General features: G+C 40.7%; 2 protein-coding genes across 3 annotated transcripts; one reads left to right on the forward strand and one right to left on the reverse strand.

Moving 5' to 3' along the window:
* Positions 1–331: 331 nt before the first annotated feature.
* LOC141811058 (uncharacterized) lies at positions 332–9368 on the forward strand. The gene is made up of 20 exons (XM_074698914.1): positions 332–446; positions 818–962; positions 1050–1170; positions 1250–1343; positions 1481–1631; positions 1751–1868; positions 2294–2419; positions 2819–2881; positions 3067–3189; positions 3272–3427; positions 3612–3665; positions 4086–4312; positions 4395–4474; positions 5928–5999; positions 6103–6180; positions 6271–6375; positions 6936–7032; positions 7341–7410; positions 7690–7750; positions 8917–9368. Exons 2-19 carry the CDS (start codon positions 839–841, stop codon positions 7706–7708), a joined length of 1878 nt encoding a protein of 625 aa, XP_074555015.1. The 5' UTR covers positions 332–446; positions 818–838; the 3' UTR covers positions 7709–7750; positions 8917–9368.
* A 557-nt stretch (positions 9369–9925) lies between these two features.
* On the reverse strand, positions 9926–20606 carry smcr8b (Smith-Magenis syndrome chromosome region, candidate 8b). 2 transcript variants are annotated; one of them, XM_074698906.1, is made up of 7 exons: positions 20431–20606; positions 19923–20175; positions 17575–17987; positions 13511–14271; positions 12709–13167; positions 11835–12339; positions 9926–11102 (listed from the first exon to the last, which is right to left on the reverse strand). In XM_074698906.1, exons 2-7 carry the CDS (start codon positions 20103–20105, stop codon positions 10652–10654), a joined length of 2772 nt encoding a protein of 923 aa, XP_074555007.1. In that variant the 5' UTR covers positions 20106–20175; positions 20431–20606; the 3' UTR covers positions 9926–10651. The 2 variants fall into 2 exon arrangements, with proteins under 2 accessions (XP_074555007.1, XP_074555001.1); XM_074698900.1 differs by having other exon boundaries at positions 19923–20606.
* Between the last annotated feature and the right edge of the window lie 106 nt (positions 20607–20712).

Consider the following 20712-nt stretch of genomic DNA (forward strand, 5'->3'; position numbering starts at 1 on the left):
CTTTTGAGATATTCCTATTTTTGAATAGATACAATGCGATTTTTTAAGCCTGTCTTGACAAACACCCATATAAAGGAGACAGCTTGGGTGTAGTTAGGGTGTAGTAAACTTGTTCCATGTAGTGGGTGCAGCAGTACCAATGGCGGCCTGCCCCTATTTGGTCTTATGGTTTAGCATTATTCAGGCTTGCAGTGTTTAAGGTAAGAGGGTTATGGACAAGAGATTTTTTTAAACAATTAGGGCCCCTAGGTCCGGCAATTTTTTACGTTTCGGATTGAAGCATACATTGCATCCCAAGGCCCGTTGGTGGCGGTAATAATCCTTTCAGTGTGTAAACCGACTCCACCATACAACGAATAAGAACAACGTCACATCCGGAAACAGCCAGATTTGAGTGTTTCTTGCGCCAAAAAAAGTTATTTATTTTGTCTGAACGGACGACAAAGGTAAGAAAAGTCTCAGGTTTCAAACTCAACTAGTGGTTTAAACTAATGATAAATTAACATGTCATTTCATGTCAAAGTCAATATGAACCGCGTCACCACTTTTGATGCCAACACAAACTGCGACTTACTCAACATTTCTGCAGAAACGAAACCCACCGTCTGCTAAATGGCTAAATCTAAGAACAACTCAGTGCATGTCTTGTGATGTTGAGTAAAGTTAGAGCTACAGGAGCACTGGGCCTTCCTCTGAATACCAATTAATCAGAAAAGCACCTACCAAGTGTCTGTTTTTGTGACAACTTTAATGACCACATTGGGAAATGAGCTTACATGTTTGAGTATGTTAATGCAGTTTTTCTGTGATTTTCTAGGAGTCTCCGATTTTTACAACGATGGAAAATGGAGAAATAATCATCCTCAGTGATGACGAGGATTATGAAAACCAGGAATGTGACAATGAAATCTCATGCAATGAACCCTCAGTTCTTATTGTGGAGGAGGAGATGAAAAAGAATGGTAACAAGTATATCACTGTTTACCACCAGCTCTATGTGTCGGTAAATGCTATATGTTTCTGACCACAATTCTTCCTGTATGTTACAGACTGTCTTACAGATTGTGTTTTACCTCCCACTGCACTTGAAGAGGACCTAGTTGTGACCTTCTCCCGGCGTGCTGAGGTGCTGCCTCATGCACGCTTCGACTGCCCCATATATCCCTTCACGTAAGCTAATAACCAGAACTGATTGACAGAATATTTTTTAACTATATTTTTGACACTATCTCTTGTCTGTCCTTCTCAGGGCTACAGTTTCTGAGGTTGGGGCTCCAGTTGCTGAAAACAGTCTCATTTGTGATCAGTGCTTCTGTTATGTGTGCGACAAGCTGGCTTCATCGGTACGCATTGAAGCAGTCTGTGAACTGCAAGCATGGAAAACTTTTGGGATTTATTTTAAAAGAAAATTGTGGTATTAGAGGCTTGTCACTCTGGAAAAATCAAGTCATGTATTTCTGTGTGTGTGTGCATGTGCCAGTGTGTAATGTGGTGTTACAGTGGTGTGTGTCACTGCAACAGCCACAAGAAAAGTGACTTCTGGCATAATCGCAGAAACTCGGCGCTGCTGGGAGGTCTAAAGCATTTCAATCTCACTCTGTCTGAAATAGACGCTCAGCTCAGAGATGCAGGTACGTGCTCTTACTCAAACAGTTTAACCAAGTTAATATCAGCTCAGATAAAACTTCTTATCATGCGATTACTATTTCATATAATATCCCTGCCTCAGATCTCTCTTACTCTTGTCCAGATGCAATGCTGCAAAGCTTCAGCCAAGAGCTCGCTGTCAGGTTTTCTTCATTCCTGGCAGGAATAGATGTGCAGAAAATCGGTCTGAGTTTATTCAACATGGAAGGCGGTGTCCACGAGTAAGTGACTGAGCAGAGCTGTCCGTGCTGTTGTTATCCTTCTCTAATTGAACTGAATGGAGTGTATATAAGGGTAGTGCTACACAATGAAGTCCTGATACAGAGCGTGAAACTGATGTGTTGCTAGAAAATAGTAAATACTTTGATGTTTTCTACTCTTTTCTGAAAATGTGCCTTTACACATATATTGTGTATGATTAAATTTCATCATAAAAAGTCAACACAGAAAAGTGTTAGAATTCAGGATTTGATCATTTATAACGTATCATGCCATTTAATGATTCAAACAGCCTAGAAAAGCTGCTGATTTTACTGTCATTGTTTGTTCTTACTTTGGATTATTCCACAATGCAAGTACAACAGTAGGTAGAGATAAAAGGTGCATTTTCAAATAACAGGTTGTTTTGGTTTGTTTTTCTTTACAGTTACACAGAAGTTTATGCATTCATTTCATCCTTCCTTAACAAGGCGGATAAACTTGGTGGAAGAGCGGCAGCCATCATGTACCTGGGAGCTGCTAGGGACTGTATCAGACACTATCAAGGCTCAGGGTAATAACACACACACAAACACAGAACCTTTCACGCAGACGCTGCATAGTGTTCTGAGGTTTCTAGAGCACTGAGCAAATATAAAAGGATGTTTAAAAACACTAGTAACTCAATTTTCGGTATTGCAGTTGGCTACTGAATGTGTGTGACTGAGCTGCCAGTCACCTGAGAGCACTTCTCAGACAGCTGGGCCACATTTGCTCAGAGGGAGGTTTAGAGGATCCCATTAGCAGAGAAAACAGATTCTGGGAAATGTACCTACAAATGAGAAACAAGTCAAGCTGTACCACACAGTTACTTATGTTACAAAAGTAGTATTCCTTCTTCTTTGCTAATGGTTATGATAACAGTTTGTATACCTGTGAACTGATCTCCTGTGATCGATATGTTTCTCCTCAGGGATTTCATTGTACAGTCTCCAACAGCCAATGTTGCCAAGGCCAAAGTGATGTTACTACAAAGGTATAACGACACACCACACACACAGAACCTGCCTACTGTCAGTAGCTTATTCATTTGGGTTTTTAACTTTGTCGCACGCGCACGCGCGCGTGTGAATGTGTGTGTGTGTGTGTGTGTGTGTGTGTTTGTGTGTGTCTGTGTTTGTGTATGTCTGTGTCTGTGTGTCTGTGTGTGTGTGTGGTCAGGATCATATCATCACTGCAGAGACAGATGGTGATGGCTGACTTTACTCCGGAGTTCATCCACAAACTGCAGGTTTTTTACTTGAGTTTGTACTTCCCTGCTGAGCTGAAGAGCATGAAGTACAGGTGTGGGAATCTCCCAAGGTTGTACTTGATGTGTTTTCTTCGTGTATTTCTAAAACGTATTGTGTTCTTGTTGGTTCCTCAGCCTTTGTGTGCGTCCCTGGGATGATGTCCTGCTGGTGTCTGTGCTGAAGGGGCAGAATGTGACAGGTGTACGCAAAGACAAAGGCAAGAAAGATGTCCTGATGGAGAAGATTTCTATAGTTTTGCTGAGAACAGAACTTTTACAGAAACAGCAGAGGTACAAAATTGACACACACACACACACACACACACACACACACACACACACACACACACACACACACACACACACACACACACACACACACACACACACACACACACTAACACATAGTGTGTATTTATTTATAACAGACACATACTACTGATAAAATTACACCTGAGGTTTTTGCTGTCTGCAGGTACAGAGAATTGTGCCGCTACCTTCGAGTCGTCCAAACAGATGATTCCCAACTGTGAGTTTTTGGAATCTTGCATCCTTTAATGATTTGTTTTTCTGTTAATTTAAAGATAAGCAAGTCTTCTTATTGATTAAATATGAGCATGCAACCAACACAGAAAAAGAGGAATTTTAAAAGCTTAGAGTTAAAGACTCTTTTTCAATATTTTCCCACATTTTGTTGATCCAGTTAGGATTTGAGTGTTTCAGATTGTATAATAGCTAACAGTAATTAGCTTCATGAACTGCTCCTCTGACCAAGTCACTTAAACTGGATAACAAAAAAGGTATGGGCCTCTGTATCCTTAGATATAATAGCTAAACATACAGAGGATGGCCTTTGTTTTTAAATGTGTTGTAAAAATAAATGTCATGAAACATTCAGAATTTTTGGGATGTAACTGAAGCTTGTTTGATTTTATTTTGTTTCTGGAAGTTTCCAGCAGCTACAGGACCTCATCCCTTTCTTCACCTGTCTGGGTGGAAATTTACTGTCAGGTCTGGGCAGTTTGTTCCCCTCAGTGAACGCCCCCGCCTCTCGCTTCACCCCGAGTCTCTTCCTCTGTTATTTCCACATCTTTAAAACAGCAACAGCACCAAAGATAACAGTCAGTCAGCCTCATCAGCTCAGTCATTCTGGTGCATCGTGGGAGCCAATCAAAGGTCAGACATTAATTATCTTAAAGTATTTATTTCTACAGCTAGTGTTCTCTGTACAAGATGTGAAACTCTGTCCTCTCTGCAGGGGCTGAGCCTCTGAAGAGGGCTGAGCTGGTCAGGTTTGCTCTCAGGGCTCAGAGGTGCTGCTCTGCTGTTTCCACTGATGTGAGTACACGAACCTTATCTCTGTTTATTGTCAGTTCACATCGCAGCATTTCACATCGCATCACATCACTGCATGCTTGTTCTGATGGTGATTATTAATGTCTTAGTCCCTCTGCAAGATTTTTCCAGAGTTTCTGAACTCTTGGTGATTTCATGCTCAGGAACAATATTCAGAAATTGTTGAACCATTTCCTCACCCAGCCTCACCAAGTGATGAACCTGTTCCCACCTTTACTTCTGATTGAACACTTGTAACATCTTTTTTTTTTTTTTTTTTTTTTTTTTACAATATTATCAATAGAATACAAGGTTTAAGTGGTTTGAAACAAGCTAATCCTGGTTAAGGTACTCTTATACAGGGTGTCCACTGGGTCTTAAAAAGTATTAAAAGTTGATAAATCAATTGTGGGAAACTTAAGGCCCTTAAAAAGTATTAAAAAGTCTTAATCATAATGTTACGAGGTATTAAATTTTATTGCTATTCAAGCTTTGACTCCAAAATGAATATTTATTTTCCTCCTTGCGACTGTTACATGTTAATCTGACACGCCAGACAGACAGTTCCATATATCCGCCACAGAAATAGTCCATCTGATTCGAAAATGTTTTCAGGGTCTGAACCTTCAAAAATAATCACACCTGGTGATTGGACGATCATTTTGCTTGTCACACTCATCACAGACCAGCGTGAGGACCTGGAAAAAGCTTTAGCGTCTCAAAATATTTCACTCTAGATCATAAGAGTTTCTCAAGCCTCCTGAGAAAATTTCTCAGACTTTTGATGACCTGGGATCTTGGATTCTTACAATTAAGAGGAAGCTTTCCCCAGCTTCTCCTGTTCTTAGTTGTTTTGGAACAAATTTTCTTTGTTAAAATCACCTTTTTACTGGATACTTCGCGATGAGATAAGGTATTTATCAATACAGTTACGTAACGCTGTTGTTTGAGATGTGACAACAAGCAAAGTTGTAATTTTGTGAGGCGCCGGCAATATGTATCGCTAGCAGCCCAACATATCCGTAGGCTGATGTGACAACAGACTCAGTTCGTACAGTAGTTTAGTAGCCATCCGTATGTATTTTATGCAGGTTGGCCTTAAATAGCTGTTGTTGTGGGAATGGGAATATCAACAAACCTGCCTTTAGTTTCATTTATACTTTCAAGCTTTATTCCTTCTCAGCTTATCTAATTTATGTTAAAATGCAAACTACAATCATCAAAGATTGGTCGCTAACAGCAGCTTAAAGTCGCGGTAAGGTTTTAAGACTTTTTGAAAGGTTTTTAAAAAAGTCTTGAAAAAGTATTGAATTTAACCTCAGGATTTCAGCATATACCCTGTTATAGGATTAGGATTATATTCTTGTAAAAGCTGTTTTAGTTTCCTCACACTTTATTAATTAAACGTTTCTAAATTTTCCCTTTCTAAAGTCTGATTGTCCTTTTCTATTTTTAGTCTCAGTGTTGGACCAGTTTACTCTCTGCCGTTAACACTCCTCTACCACCACCAAGCCCACAGTTTCTTCAGGTCTGTATTTCTCATTTGTTCCTAAGGGTTTTTAAAAAAATACATTTCCTTTTTTTAATCAGTTCTTTAATCCCACTTTTCTGTTTTTTATGTTTTACTCCAGGAAGCAGAAGATGTGATAAAGTCAATACTACTCGACATGGATGGGTCAAAGACATACATCCCACGTTTCTTTCTGGAGGTTCATCTGTCATTATCCAAACGTGCACTCAATAAACACATGGAGTCAGAAGATGATAAAATGTCTCTATGTCTGGGTTTGTGTTTACAGGTTTACCCAGATCAGGCCTTGTTGCTGTTGGTGATCGGGGCTTTAGCTATGAGGATCCTTGATGGTGTTTTAAGTCCAGCTGCCCCTGTTCTTGATACTTTTAAGGTAATATATTTCTCTTCCTTTAACTGCATTTCTGCCAAAGACAGTGGGGGCCTTTGAGCAAAGAAGTTACTTTTCAACGGATTAAAAGGTTTCTTCTGCACACTGATGTCTGCATTTCTGGAAAGGTCCAATGACCAATTTAGATCAAGCACACAGACATATAGAGGAAGAAAATTTCCCATTCGAATACCAACCACAACTACCAAGAAGTCTCAGTATCAGAAATGTGAGGAGCCGGCAGGAACCTTTTGGGATTAACAAGTCCCTGTAGTCGCTGGTCTTTACCTTGCTTTGCCTTGGATATCTGTGATTTCCCCCTAAAGTCTCTGGTGCCTATGGTGGAAATACACTTCAGATGTTGTAGGATTTAAGTCCCCTCTTTATTTCATATGCTTATGTGACTCAAGTTATATAAAGATTGGGATCCCTACTCATGGGATTTTGTGAATATCAGTGCAGCAGCTGTTATGCAGATATAATGTAGTTAGGTTTAATAAAAGGTCAGAAAGACATCCTTCATGATTAATGAAGACCTTTCTCCCTCTGTTTCCTTCTGGTAGGATAATGACTGGGCTTTCAAGTATTTGATGCAGAGTTTGCCGGCAGAGCGCCTCTGCTCCTTCATGCAACAGGCCACACAGGAGATGGAAAAAACAGGTGTGTATTTTCTCCACAGTTTAATAAATAATGTGATTTTTTTTTCTTGTCTGATTTTCGGAGAGTTTATGAGAACATATTTTGGGTTTGATGTTTCTCAAGAACTGATAGCTCAACAATTTGGCGACCTCTTGTGTCATTATTACAAAACTACACAAATTTATTACACCAACATTCACTTGATGCTGTGATTAAAAAAAAGAAACCAACACCTCTCATGGCAAAATTTAACTGAGCCAGATATTTTTCATAAATTAAATGGGGCTTAAGTCACAGATGCAAAAGTAATGTTTATTTCTCTCCCCTAGACGGGAAATCCATACCCTTGCTTCGGTCTGTTGAATCCACTCTGTCGTCTTCAGCAGAGGGCTGGGACCAGTGAGTCATTTTTAATTTAGCACTTTCTGTAATAAATATCAACAAAAGAAGCCTTTGAGCTTTATCATTTCATGTTGTAGTGTTGTTATCCTTTTAGTTTTAGTCATTAATACGTCAGTAGAAGCCTTTGAATCTGATCTGTTGCTTTATTTTCCATGCCCTCCTTTGATGTGGTGGTGGTCAGCACTTACTGTAAGTGGTTCCCTCACATGTGGTGATCTTCACTGTGGGTCATGAATTGTGAAGTGATGATAAAAGTTTTGTTTTCCCCTTATGCAGGCTGTCCAGTGGGTGTTAAACTCTTCTCTTCTCAAGTGAAGGTCCCTATGCCACATCTGCCGTAAGTCCGACATCTTCCATCAGCCAACCTGTCCTCTATGTTCAGTTTTTAAAGGTCCCATATTGTGCTTCTTTTCTCCAGTTTAATATGGATCATTGATGTCTTCATGAAATGGTAGTAACATGTTTTGGTCCAAAAAGCCAATAAATCAAGCACAGCAGCATTGTTTCCAGGCTCTCATAGCCCCTCTGTTCAGAGCAGTCTGATTTAGTGGGTGTGACCTTCAGATGTAAATGACCTACCGCTGATACCGCCCCACTCTTCAGCGTCACTGAGAGTGGCACCACGAGCTCCGAGTGCACAATGTTTAGAAAGCAGCAAAGCTCGTTTTCAATAACATTACAGGCTAAAACAACAGGCTAACTACAGCTAGAGCGCATCTTGAAGCTAACACAGAGACAGGGGGGACACTGAGGAAAAGCTCTTACATCTGCTCCACAGCACACAGCATTTAAAATACTCACATTTCCAGGGTCTGAGGTTTGTTGGCGGATGGTTGGTAATGCACCTGGATTCAGGACCAGTCTATTCTCTAGCCCTCTGTTGTACTGTCCAAAGTTGGAAAAGCAGTCCGCCGTGAAGTGACCAGCACACATGCACAGTTTTACTTTACTGAGTGTAGCTGGAACATTTCCTTGATAAATGAACTCTAGCCACTTGTCTTCTTCCGAGATGGGAAGCTTGTGCATGAAACTATGTGGCTGTTTACAGCCAAAAACAGAGCAGCGCTTCAGCTTTTGCATTCTGAACAGCAGCGGGGAGGGGAATGAGCGGGGAGGGGGTTTGGGGATATCTGCTCTGGTGGACCAATCAGGTCAGACTTGCTCCTGATTGGTCAAAAAAGGGAATTACTGACGTCAGCAAATCCCCAAAATCCAAACAGCTTGTTTTTGGTCAGGATTTTACATTCACAAGCACTACTAAGTACAGGTTTTGTCATCAAATATCACATTTTGTGGGCTGAGAGGAAAGCCTAAGACCCACAAATTTCACTAAAAGACTTAATAAAGTGATTTTTTCATAATTTGGGACCTTTAAAGAAGACATGTTGACATCAAAGAGACACTGGCGCAGATTTGTAGTGAAGAACTCAACCTCTGATTCTACATACCATTAAATGAGTCCTGATATGTGTAATTGTTTTAATTCTTTTCAACATTTTTCAGGAGTTTGTAATCCAGCCTGCTGTCATTGCCGGATGTTGTGGCAACCACAGGGACTGCAGCAAACACTAATGTGGTCAGGCTCAAGGTCAACAGAGAGACGAATCCTTGGGAGCTGAAAGATTCTATGTTGAAGCGTTTTTTTTTTACACAGACATCAGAGTTCTCCACAAAAGGCCAGCTGTGATCAGAAGGATAGATTGAAAACGTTACTGAGTCACTTTAAATTGATTTATCATTATCTGGCTATGTCAGTGTTGGTGGATTCTGCTGTTGGTCTTAAATGAATGTTTAATTCTGAACTGTGGAGTTTATTTTTTTAAATTCAACTGTTGTTTTGTCCTTTTGCTTCTTGTTAACAAACCTTTGGGGTTAGGACTATGTTTTATTCATGTTCAAAAACTAAAAATACAAGAATGGTGTTGAAAGAAGAAGAATAAAGAGGTTTGATTTGATGATTATCATTTTTTTGACTTATTAGAGATCCTTGCATTATACATAAATTTATACTAAAAAAAAAAAGACCTAAAAAAAGTAATCTCACCCGTCTGTGTCTGATACAGTCCTGAAGCAAATCAACAGCAGCCATGTTGTGAATGGGGCGGGCTGTCAATCAGATGAGCTGTGTCTGATTGGGTGAAATATCTTCTAAAGTACTGAGTTAGAATAAAAACATCCTCTGCTCAGTGTGTGCCATCAATGAAATTAGCTATTCCTCAATACTATTTTTTATACCAGGCTGAAAACGTGTTTATTTCTGCTGTGCAAATGTCTTTGTTTGATCTGTAGTGTTAGTGATTTCCAGTACTTCTGGAGCCAGCCTCAAGCAGACACGACCAACTGCAACTCCTATTTTAGCACTTCTGCAGTGTCTCATATTTTTCCAGAAGGACCCTAACATTGGTGGTTTGTGATTGCTTCACTTTGAATTTGCCAGTCCAGCCAGCTCAAAAAATCACCAGTATTCTAAATAACAGATTTCCACCTTCACACGTCAGTTTGATGTTGTTATTATTTTAAAAGTGTGAGGACATTTTTGTTTTATTATCTGGTGTTACATAAAATCAACATACAATACAACTTTGATATTTTTAGAGAACAATCATGTTGAATCTTGATTGCATAAACAAAAGCAGTCTGAACACATTTGAAACTGCATCTAAACAGTTTAAACAGACCAACACACTTTATAGACTATTTTAAGATAATCACCATCAGTCCAGTAGTTTCAGACCATTGAGATAAACAAGGCTTCAGTAACATCACACAGATTGGACATTCATGTCAGATCTTTTTTTTTAGCTGCTTAATATATAATGTTTTCATCATAAAGACTCGGTTATCTTGTGCAGATGTGTGTATATAAAATCATGTGTGTATATATATCTAAGTTCACATGTTATTCGGGAATAATCCTTCATTTCAAAGGCTCATAATTCATCTTCAGTCCAGTGTTCTATCTGTGGGAGCTGTCAGCATGTGGAGTATTCGGTGCCAGTGAGGCACAAGTGCATTTGTGTTCAGTAATTCAGAGACAAACCCTACAACAGTATCATAAATTAAAACTCACGCATACATGCTCTTTCAACACTTCAGATAAAAACATGCATATTATGTTCACAGTGACATGTTTTTAAAGTGTTTTGTATCAGAGTAATAAAGAAATCAGTGCATTTGGTTAAAGATATCAGGATAGAGCATCTTCATAAATAATGAAATGTTTTTGTCCTTACTGTGTTTAAGCTGTGTTTATATTTCTATGTAGGAGCACAGAGCTAAAGGAGTATCTTAAAACTGGTGGTCCACGTCCTGCGTGGCGCTGACTGATGAGGTCAGACAGGAACTGTATCACACTCAAATCGCTCTCAGTGGTACACAGTCCTTGTGCTGACTGTGAATCCTCCTTCTCTGTACTGCTCTTTCTCTCAGCAGCATTTGGATTTTGTCTTACAGCAGGGTTAAATGTGTACAGCAGAGCTTGGTTGGTCAGTGCGGTTAGGCAGCTCTCCAGGTGCAGCAGGTAGGTGATTCCCCGGCTGATCCCAGTGCTGGGGTTGGCTAGTTTGCCGATGAGAGAGCCAGAGTATGAAGGGCAGTGCAGTGTCCTCTGGTCCAGGTCTAACAGTGCCAAATAACGACTGTAGCGGGATATGGAGGGAAGGATGCTGGACAAAGAGTTTGAGGACGATCTGGAGGAAGAACCAGAAAGAATTGATGAATTGGTTGGTGCATTAAACATCTTTTTTCCTTACACTAAGAGTTGTATTCCTGACAGAATTATGTATCAAAACAGAAAACACTATCAAAGGCAGTGGAATTGGTAATTGAAATTATGTTTCTGCTTAAGTTTTCCACATGGTTCTCCTGTTTCACCGACCCCAAACAATGGGCATTATATTTTTGTAAGATTTTCCTTAATTTGTTCATAAGTCCGGGTCAGATTCATAGCCAAGAATGTGCTGTTTCAAGGAATTAAGGAAAACACTGTTCTTTCACTGGTTCCAGGTACTCCAGCTCCCTTCCACAGTCCAAAAACATGCTCATCAGGTTAACTGGTGACTCTTAATTGCCCGGAGGTGTAGAGTGTGTACATGAAAGGTTGTCTGTCTCTGTGGTTGACTGGCGACCAGCCCAGGGTGTACCCTGCGTTTCCCCCTAAGACAGCTGAAATAGGCTCCAGCCACCTGTGATCCTGAACTGCATAGGCTGTGGAGGATGAATGATTAAAAACTGTAACCATTGATTCTGCTGGGGTATCAGCAGTCACATGATTAAGTAAAATCTGGGAAAACGCATGACAAAATCTGGAAAAACAAAAATGTGTGCTAGACTATAGCATAAAAGCACACAGACTGTAACTATAAAGCTGGAAACACCTCTCACAAAGAGATGTCCCCTCTGTGATGTCTCTTGTGTAGTACCTGTGTATTCCTATCAGTCTCCAGGTGAGCAGGTCTGTCAGCTGTAGTGGGGCAGTCAGACTTGGCATCACAGCACTTCTTTCAGGGCCTGGAGCAGGCAAGAAGAGACTAAGAGCATCCACCATCTTTCTCACCAAACTCTCATCTCCTCCAATGACCACCAGCGGCCGGCCACTTAGAAGACAAAACAAGGCATGCTGGGAGAAAGAGTTCTGTTTGAGGAACCTGAGGGCTCTGAGTCCAGCCTTCCTTCTCCTTCTCTTATGTGATTGGATGCTGCTGTAAATATTCTGTGTGGGAGAGGGTGGGTCAGAAGAGCCAGTGAAGCTGGTGCAGTCCGAGGCCTCCTCGATGCTGAGCAGCCTGAGAGGAGCACCAGGCCGGGTCCAGATCTCAACCTCCCCCATGGTAACAGGAGGAGAGAAGTACACGTGGAGGTTGGGGACAGGCTGCACTTTCTGATGAACGTCAGAGCAGAGAGACATCGACTCCACTGCTTCTTCAACTGAAAGCAATAAAAACAATTTTACAATGCATCGAAGGATATTTGTGCACAAATACAGGTCTGATTAGGTTTTATTCCTTATTCCTGTCAGTACCAATAACACAGTACTTGTTGGGTCAATACCGACAATGTCATTCACAGAAACAAAAAAAAGCCATCACTTGATCAGACTAGTTCTCTAAAAACCTCTCAAATTCTCTGGTGATAACATCAAGTTTCAATCAACAAGTTTTAATAAAGTTAGCTGGTTCTTGAAGAAATACAAATTACAACAATGTGCCAAAGTCAGTACTTTTTGAATTAGGATAAACATTAAAAATGTGGTGCTGATCGTGGCTTTAGGCATGAATGGTGCTGCAGATTTAATACCTTGCAGTGTTTTAAGTGCCTTTTCAGGATCTTTGTCTTTGTAGATTTGATTGCTCTTCAAACACTCGGTGACCTGCTTGTCCTCAGATAACATCTCACCATTGACAGTGGTTTGCTTTGATAACTCATCTTTTTTAACTTCTCCCTGGTCAGCCTCTTCAGTTTCAGCCTCATTCACTGAACCAGTTGGACTATAATTCCTCTCCACTTTGACGCCCTCATTGGATTTACACTGGCTGACTTTCTCTTCCTGGCTTGAAAAGCCATTTGTCAACGGTTGGTGCTCTGCTTCTTCCTCTGTGATGGCAGTGAGGTCTTCAGGGAAGATGGACTCAGTGGTGCTCAGCACCTCGATGCTGTCTTCACTGTTGGCTCGTTTGGCGTACGCTCGCACACGCCTGACACATGGGTCTACTACAGGTCGCCTGGAAGAGGTGTCCACCGTCCCTACAGATGCCTCTGTTGATGAGAAACGAAAGAGTCAACTGGTCCTGTTGTTTGAAAGCCTGGTGCAAAGCTACAATAAACTGATGGTTATGTGTAGTATAATCCTGACAGGATCGACCTGCTAAAACTTGTTATCCCTAAATAACCTCGCTTCCAACTAAAGATACAATCAAAATGACGCAAGTGTTTTGTGAAGCTAAAAAATTATAATACATTAAAAATAGCAGTAGAAGGAGTATTTAAATCACTCAAGAGACCTGATAAACAGATTTATTAAAGTTTGGTTAGGGTTGAATTCATATAAGGTATGTGCAATGATAAGTTACGATCCCCAGCACAAACCGTATTACCCTACCTCTGCTGTCAGCTCCAGTATCAACATGCTGCGTCCGATAAGACCTCTCAGTCCCAAGAACTTCAATGCTGTCCCCGCTGCTTACACTTCCTGCCATCTCCATGGCAACATTAGAGTCTGGGGTCCTAGTCCCAACCTGTATCACCTCCAGCTTTATGGGAATCTCTTCGACGCAGGAGGAGAACGACTCCAGGCTCATCGGCTCTGACCGAAGCTCATCCACGCTGCTCCTCTTCCCCGCCTCCTTCAGCTGCTCTGCCTCTGCGCTCTCTCGCTCCTCCTCCTCGCGGTCTTCTGGGCTCCACAGCTCAAACAGGAAGTTGACCAGCTCGAGCTTCCTGGATAAGGAGCGTGTGAGGCGAGCAGTTCGTAATGCACCCCTGTCACCACGCAGGCGGCGCTCTGTGTCAGCGAGCTGCTCCTTCATCAGTGAGAGAAAGTAGGAGTTACAAAGCTCCTGCAGAGGCTTCAGTTCACGGTCAGACCTGCAGGAGCCAGAGGAGAAGAAGGCAAAAGGAGGGCAGGGCTCAAGAGGCATTAATGCTGACAGATCAGTGAGGGAGTCAGCTGGATCATATGGCAGGAAGTCAGGCTGCTTTAATTTCCTGTTTGGGTAGGAAGTGACCTGGCGCAGGAGGTCTCTGTGATTGGTGATCAAACGCTCCACAGCTTTGATTTCATTTTCCGTCTCATCTTCTTCTGTAGTTCCATTTACTGCCCTTGAATGCTTTGGGTCCTGTTGCAGAGTCAGCCGCGTGTACCTGAAATAATCGAAGATAAGATTTGGTCAGTGGACTGAGAAAATAACGCTTAAAGAAAAAATTAAATTCATTCATTCATTCAGTGCTGCATGGAACAAACATCACGTGCAGTTTGAAAACCCAGGTCCATGTTTTGGTGGCTGAATATAATTGCAGAGCCTTTATATTGGTGAGAAAAATATTGAGAAGGTTGTTCAGACACTTAATTATGTGGGGCTTCTGTCAAGTTGAACTTTTGAACAAGCCGACAACTGGACCTGCACTGCTACACACTTGTGCTCATACTTTCAGCTCCAGCATCCACCTGCAGGCTGAGGCTGAGGGGTCATAATTATGACCTCATCACTCCTCAAACTCTTCTTGTAAAATAAACCTAAGAGAAGTGATGAGGTCAGCCAAGACGCTGAACAAAGACAATGTTCTGTTGCTGGAATAAACCATTACAACATGAGGTTACTTACTTACTGAAATACTCTTAGTAGAGTTTCTAAAAAGAAGAAGATTAGCTGCTTTCTCTGTTTTAACCTAGTTTCTGAACAAAGCCAGCAAATTCAACATGTAACTTTGTTCATGAAAAAGCTGTTGTTTGCAATTTTTTTAATGATTTTAGTTACATGTTTTGCCAAAAATTAACCTATTGATGAAAAATACAAACCCTCTGAGTGGTAAATCAGCCAAAACTACTGATTATACTTTGTACATCAGATTATGGCTGGAGTAACACACATTTCAACAGCAACTTATATGAGCAAGGGTCCACTCAGTGTGAGACTGCACGGAGCACCTTAACATGAAAAGGGTCTGCACACATGTCAAAGGGTACAATAAGGAGAGCTAAACAAAGCCAAGGCCTGGCCTTGAAAAGACAAATGGTGTTCTACTTAGAACTCTGCACCAGAAGCTGTCATTCTACATCCTCTTACTTCAGTGCATGCACAGGTTATAAGAGTTTAAGTTTGGTATTATCATCATGTACTTTATACTGCTTTAATACAAGTAGGATTTATGATTACTGAATTTCTACATTCTGCTTTTGTAGCAGTGTTTCTATTAGTCAACATGCCCATGAGCTGAACAAAGGTGAAGTCTGATCTGTAATGAGGTACGTCTGAAACCGTCTATTGGACCAGTTTCATTGGGATTTAATTAGAAACAAGACAACAATATGAAGGATTGATGCAAAATTACATTAAGAATGTTTGACTTTCAAAAAACACGTGTGAATCTGTTCACACAAACCTACTCAATCAAAGAGGTGTTAATACTCTGTATAAACATGGGCTGTGTTGAATACTCAATTCTGGTTGGTCACTTACAGTATACAGCAATCTTTTCTGTTTCTGTGTAGTAGGATGCTGCAAAAGACAGCAAACTGACTGTTGTTCCTTCGGTCTAGAGGCTTTAAAAGTATGATTTCAATATGAAAGGAATCCTGGTAATCACCAAAAAACAAACAAAAAAACAGAAAAGGATAGATGACCTGCAGGTCAACATCAAAGACTGATTTCTCTTTGCTCCAAGCCATGTGCCACTCTCAAAGATAATTTTCATCTTTATTGTTATGTTTAACCCTGGCTTCCAGTGGCAGCTCAAATCAAATTCAAAGCTCTTCTTCTGGCTTACAAAACATTGACAAGAACAGCTCCTGCCTACCTGGGGTCCCCAACCCAGGTCTATACTCCTTCTCACCCACTATACTTTGCTTGTGAAAGACACCTTGTGCTCCCAGCCCAGCGCGGCTCAAAATCTCTAGCCAGACTTTCCTCCTCTGTCGTGCCCAAATGGTGGAATGAATTACCTAACTCTATACTATCCACAGAGTCCCTTTCTACTTTTGAGAGATGTCTGAACACTTATCTGTTCAGGGAACACTTTGGCACTCAAACTGAGCCTTCTCTTCTTTGTCTTCAGGGGTAGTACGAGTCACAAAGTCTCAGGCCAAGCTCAAAGTTAATATCTATCACTTATTATTGAATGTTGAACTATATTGTTGCAGCGATTAATTGTGGTTAGCTATGGCTAAATTATTCAATATGGGGGAAAAAAAACAAAACGTTACTTCTTGCACTTAATGGCAGCACCTGCAGCCTAATAACTTGTAGCACTTTGGAGCACGAAGGTTTACCCTTCTGTCTAAATTCTTGCTTGTGTCTTACTTATGTCTCTTTGGACAAAAGCATCTGGAAATGAAACTGTAGAACTGTAGAACCCCATATTGCCAAACATATCAAATTTGACTACATGAGTTTCAAAGACCTCTATCTCATTAACATGATAAATAGTGATCTGAAAAACCTGATAAAAAATGTAACATACATATATGCAGTTATATATACACTACCCCCTTGAGGATAATCATTCCACTACAGAAAAAATGGCTGCTCTTATGAAATCATCAACACACTTTTTTTTAGGAAAATCTTTGCTTTTTCAAGAAGTTGTCGTAAGAAAAACATCTGATTGATAATATCTGAATGATAATACTGATTTTTTAGAATAAAAATTTCCTGCATTGAAAGAATGCACTTTTACTAAAATCTTTACTAAAAAGTTATCAAAACTGCCCAATTTACCAAAAGTGATAAAAATTATATGCTAAACACAATTACATAGCAATATTTTTGTGGACTTTGTTGAAAGGGTTAATAAACATCCCAGTTCCATAAAATTAGAATTTTCTCGCTATTTTTTGATGGGTCAGTCTTTACAAAAATAAACATGCTGATTTATGTGGATGAGAGATCACTTGCTGCAAAGCTTAGTTCTATTTGTTCACTGAGAAATAGCATTCAACACAAAAATCCAGAGCTCTGTTGACAAATGTGGCGCCTGGAGGACTAAGCTCACTGGATTAGCAGAGAACAGAAGAAAGGAGAGAGAAAACAACAAACACAAAAGCATGAGTAACTGAGTACCTGTGAGCATCAGCTATAAAGGGCTATGGGTTTTTACAGCTTCACTGGAAATTGAAAGGTTTTCTTTGAGAGAGAGTTGGATATCAATACTGTGGCCAAAGCAGCCAAACTTCTGATTTCTTTAGTCAGCCGCGAAATAAACAAGACAATGTTTATTGAGCAGGTTTCCATTATCTGTGACGTGGAATTCAGAAGCAAAAGGAATAGGAAAACAAAGTGAAAGGGTTTCTCTCAAACTGGGTTATACCAAGCTGCTCACTACACATAATCCCTCATGTAGAGCCCAACAAATATAGGGATTGCTGGGTCAATACATGTAACCGGTGGTGGATGAAGAAACCCCTCATGCTGTAATACATCTATGTATAGAAAAACATCCTGATCTTACTCCAGTTCCTGTAATTTCCTCTGCAGCTCCATGGAAAAGGCTTGTCTGTTCCCCGTCTTGAGGCTGTCAGCAGCCTGAGAGAAACACGTCGACAGCTCAGCGTAGTTCTCCATGAGTTTTCCCTCATCAGAACACACGTACGCCATGCAGAAGGGACGCACCATCCCACGAGCCTCCAGGTCATACAGGGTCATGTGATGAACATATGCAAATGCGCTCTCTGCAGAGTCTCCAAGAACCACTTTGGAGTCCTCGCTGAAGTTGAGACGGGGCCCGGGGGAGGCTGGTGGTGCGTGGCCGGGGCCGGATGCTTGGTAGTCCACAGACATGATGCGAACAGAGAAGTGATTGAGATCAAAAGATCCAATGGCTCTAGGGTCATCTGGTATTGTCAGCACAGGCTTCGGACCCACCTGGAAACAAAAAAGTAGTGATGAGTGATTCTTGTGTAAACATTCAACTGAGCTCAAAGAAATCCATTAATCCAGTGAACACAAAGTTAACACACAGTGTTGATTCAAAAACAAGTTTGATGAATGGAAGTTCAATGGTTTGTGACGCTTCCATAGTAACACATCCTTGTCAGTCGACTTGCCAAATCAACATCCAGCTAAACATTTTCCTTCCCACTCCACCATTTCTGTTACTCTGCCAAAGCTCATATCATGTTGCAGTTTGTGCTTGCCTTGTGTCAGTTCTTCTTTTATATGTCTGACGTCTCTTTCTCTCAGTTCTCTATGTGGGTTTAACATCCCTAAAAAGTTTTTGTGCTGTTTCTCTCCTCTTATCTTTTTTCTTCTTCTGTTGACTGGTCGCCCCTTAACTCCATATTTGAAATGTGCTCTCAAAATGAACTGAGAGTACTGCTTTTCTAACCTATCTGTTTAAAATGCTGACATAATAAATAAAATGCCTCAGTTTTGCCTTAGATGGCTAACAGACACTGATATTTTGCTTTAGGAACTCCTCTCCATGATTTGATTTGTTATGACATGTGTGGTCTTGTCATCTTTGGTGTCACTCTTGCTGATGGTAATTAATTATTCCTCTGACTAGCATACAGTGGTCTGTTTTAACAGTTTGTTTGCCATATAAGTAAATAATAAACAATATTTAAACACAGCTGATACTACAAGAAGGTAATTTTAGGATCTGAGCCTGGGCTGCAGGACTTTATTAGAGTGTTAAAGAAACAGTGGCCTACCTTTGTACACTGTGTAATCATTTCCTTTGCTGCTGTGAATTAACTTGCTGGACCTTGTGCTTTCATTTTTTCAAATATTTATATCATTTTATTTGATTTTTGTAAACACTGCAGTTCGCTTTTTCTCATGTTGTTTACTGTTTGGTTTATATGCCACTTCGCAGCTGTGATGCAAAAAGCAACTTAATCATGTATCATGATCATTGCAGCTTGGAGGAAGGTTGGAACAAACCCTGCAGTCCCTGTTAACACGAGACATTCAAACTCAAGAGTCTAACACCAGGTAAAAGTTTTTATTTTACAAGCTCCTAATACCAACTCTAAACTGGGAAAGTTGTTTTTGAGTACTTTCTTGCTGTGCTTTATTTTAAACATATATAATTTCATACATTAAGTTTCAACTGCATTTTTTTTAATATTATGGCTATTAGTAGTCTTTCTCTCTGTCTGAAGCCTGTTTTTTCTGACTCATCATCATGTGAACATGAAATGGGTTTCTTTCTCTTGGATCATTCTCGTAAAAGACATCTATACTGTATGGATACTTCCTGGGCAGTGACATGAACTGAGCAACAGCACCAGCCAACACAAAACAACACACCAGTATCAACTTGTAAAAACGGAACCATCAAAAGCCACAAAAATGTGTTTACTTCCTTGCCTTATTGAAATGAAATACATCAGAAAGTATATCAGAAACAGCAAAGAGGCATTTGTGTGGAAAAAAATAAAAACATGCCACTTCAATTGAGTCCAAGAAGATTACACAACAAAATAATGACATCCACACATCTTCTTATAACACTATGCTGGCTTCTTCAGTTTTTTTCCTTGTCTATACAGCTCCTTTAACTTTTCCACTTTTTAGATTCAGAATTAAATTTATAATGGCTATTTCATAAACTTATTTTGTACTATTTTAATTTCAAGATGGGGTCAGTTGTGGTATATCAAATATTTCTGCTTTCCTCCCTTTTAATTTGACTAACCTTTACATTGTAAAAGACCGAAGGTGTTTGGAGGATTCCCTTGTGTGTTTTTAATGTCTAGAGTTGAATGTTTTTAAGGGTTTTGAAGTTCCTCATATACACTTCTTCACTATCACACCAGGTGCAGTATTGTTGTCGAAGTTAAAACCTCTCACCTGCTCTGAGAACTCAGCCACCAGGATGAAGTCTCTGTGAAACTGTGCAGAGGTGTTCCAGGGGTTAGGCGGAGGCGTAAGGGGGACAGACAGCTCTTCAGGTAAACCCTGAGCCACTGGGTCATCCTCTCCTTCTCCAAACCCAGTGCCGGTGAAGGCCAACAGGTCCGGGGACCCGATCATCGTCAGGCAGTTGGGGGTCTTTGATCAAAACATCGCTGTGCCCCGTAGCAGCCCTACGTCGGCGAGTCAGCTGTTCACACACCCGTTATAACATCAACAACCGGCGAGTCAAAAACAAAACTGTACCGATGTTTACTGAAGATAACCCTAACCAAGAATACAAATAGTTCAACGACATAAAAGTAAACATCCAACACTTTCTCAAACTGTTTCTTTCCACTACAACGGTCTCGTAAACAGGCGACGTTTCACAGAACAAACAGAGAAACTTAACGGAGAAGTGAAAGTTCCCCGCGGGCGCCAGAGAGTCACACGGCACGCTAACCTTTGTCCCGGGATTTGTGTTCCTCTTTTCCGTTATTGTTGAGCTACACTTCAGCCTAAAACCTGAGCCCGGGCGTCACGTTTTGGACCGGTAAACTGAACCGTCGACACCCATATTTAACCATGTGACAGCTGGCCGACCGGGGGACGAGTCGGTGTAGAAAGCTGCACTTCATAGTGAAGCAGGCTGGAGCTCCCGAGTCAAAGTCTTACGAGACACTTCCGCTTGTTAGTTCCAAAATAAGATATCTTTACATTCATGTCCGCTGGATTTGCAATTCGT

Source organism: Halichoeres trimaculatus, unplaced genomic scaffold (genome assembly GCF_033239565.1).
Source record: "Halichoeres trimaculatus isolate MK-OKI-2021-1 unplaced genomic scaffold, fHalTri1.1 fHalTri1_scaffold_2, whole genome shotgun sequence".
Lineage (NCBI taxonomy): Eukaryota > Metazoa > Chordata > Actinopteri > Labriformes > Labridae > Halichoeres > Halichoeres trimaculatus.

Excerpts from the sequence above, each read along its gene's own strand:
- smcr8b (XM_074698906.1), bottom strand. The coding sequence starts at position 20,105 with ATGATCGGGTCCCCGGACCTGTTGGCCTTCACCGGCACTGGGTTTGGA. Across the intron at positions 17,988-19,922 it reads TGGCTGAGTTCTCAGAGCAG|GTGGGTCCGAAGCCTGTGCT; the intron begins GTGAGAGGTTTT and ends TTTTGTTTCCAG. Across the intron at positions 13,168-13,510 it reads TACTGGAGCTGACAGCAGAG|AGGCATCTGTAGGGACGGTG; the intron begins GTAGGGTAATAC and ends TCTCATCAACAG.
- LOC141811058 (XM_074698914.1), top strand. The coding sequence starts at position 839 with ATGGAAAATGGAGAAATAATCATCCTCAGTGATGACGAGGATTATGAA. Across the intron at positions 1,632-1,750 it reads CGCTCAGCTCAGAGATGCAG|ATGCAATGCTGCAAAGCTTC; the intron begins GTACGTGCTCTT and ends ACTCTTGTCCAG. Across the intron at positions 2,882-3,066 it reads AAAGTGATGTTACTACAAAG|GATCATATCATCACTGCAGA; the intron begins GTATAACGACAC and ends GTGTGTGGTCAG.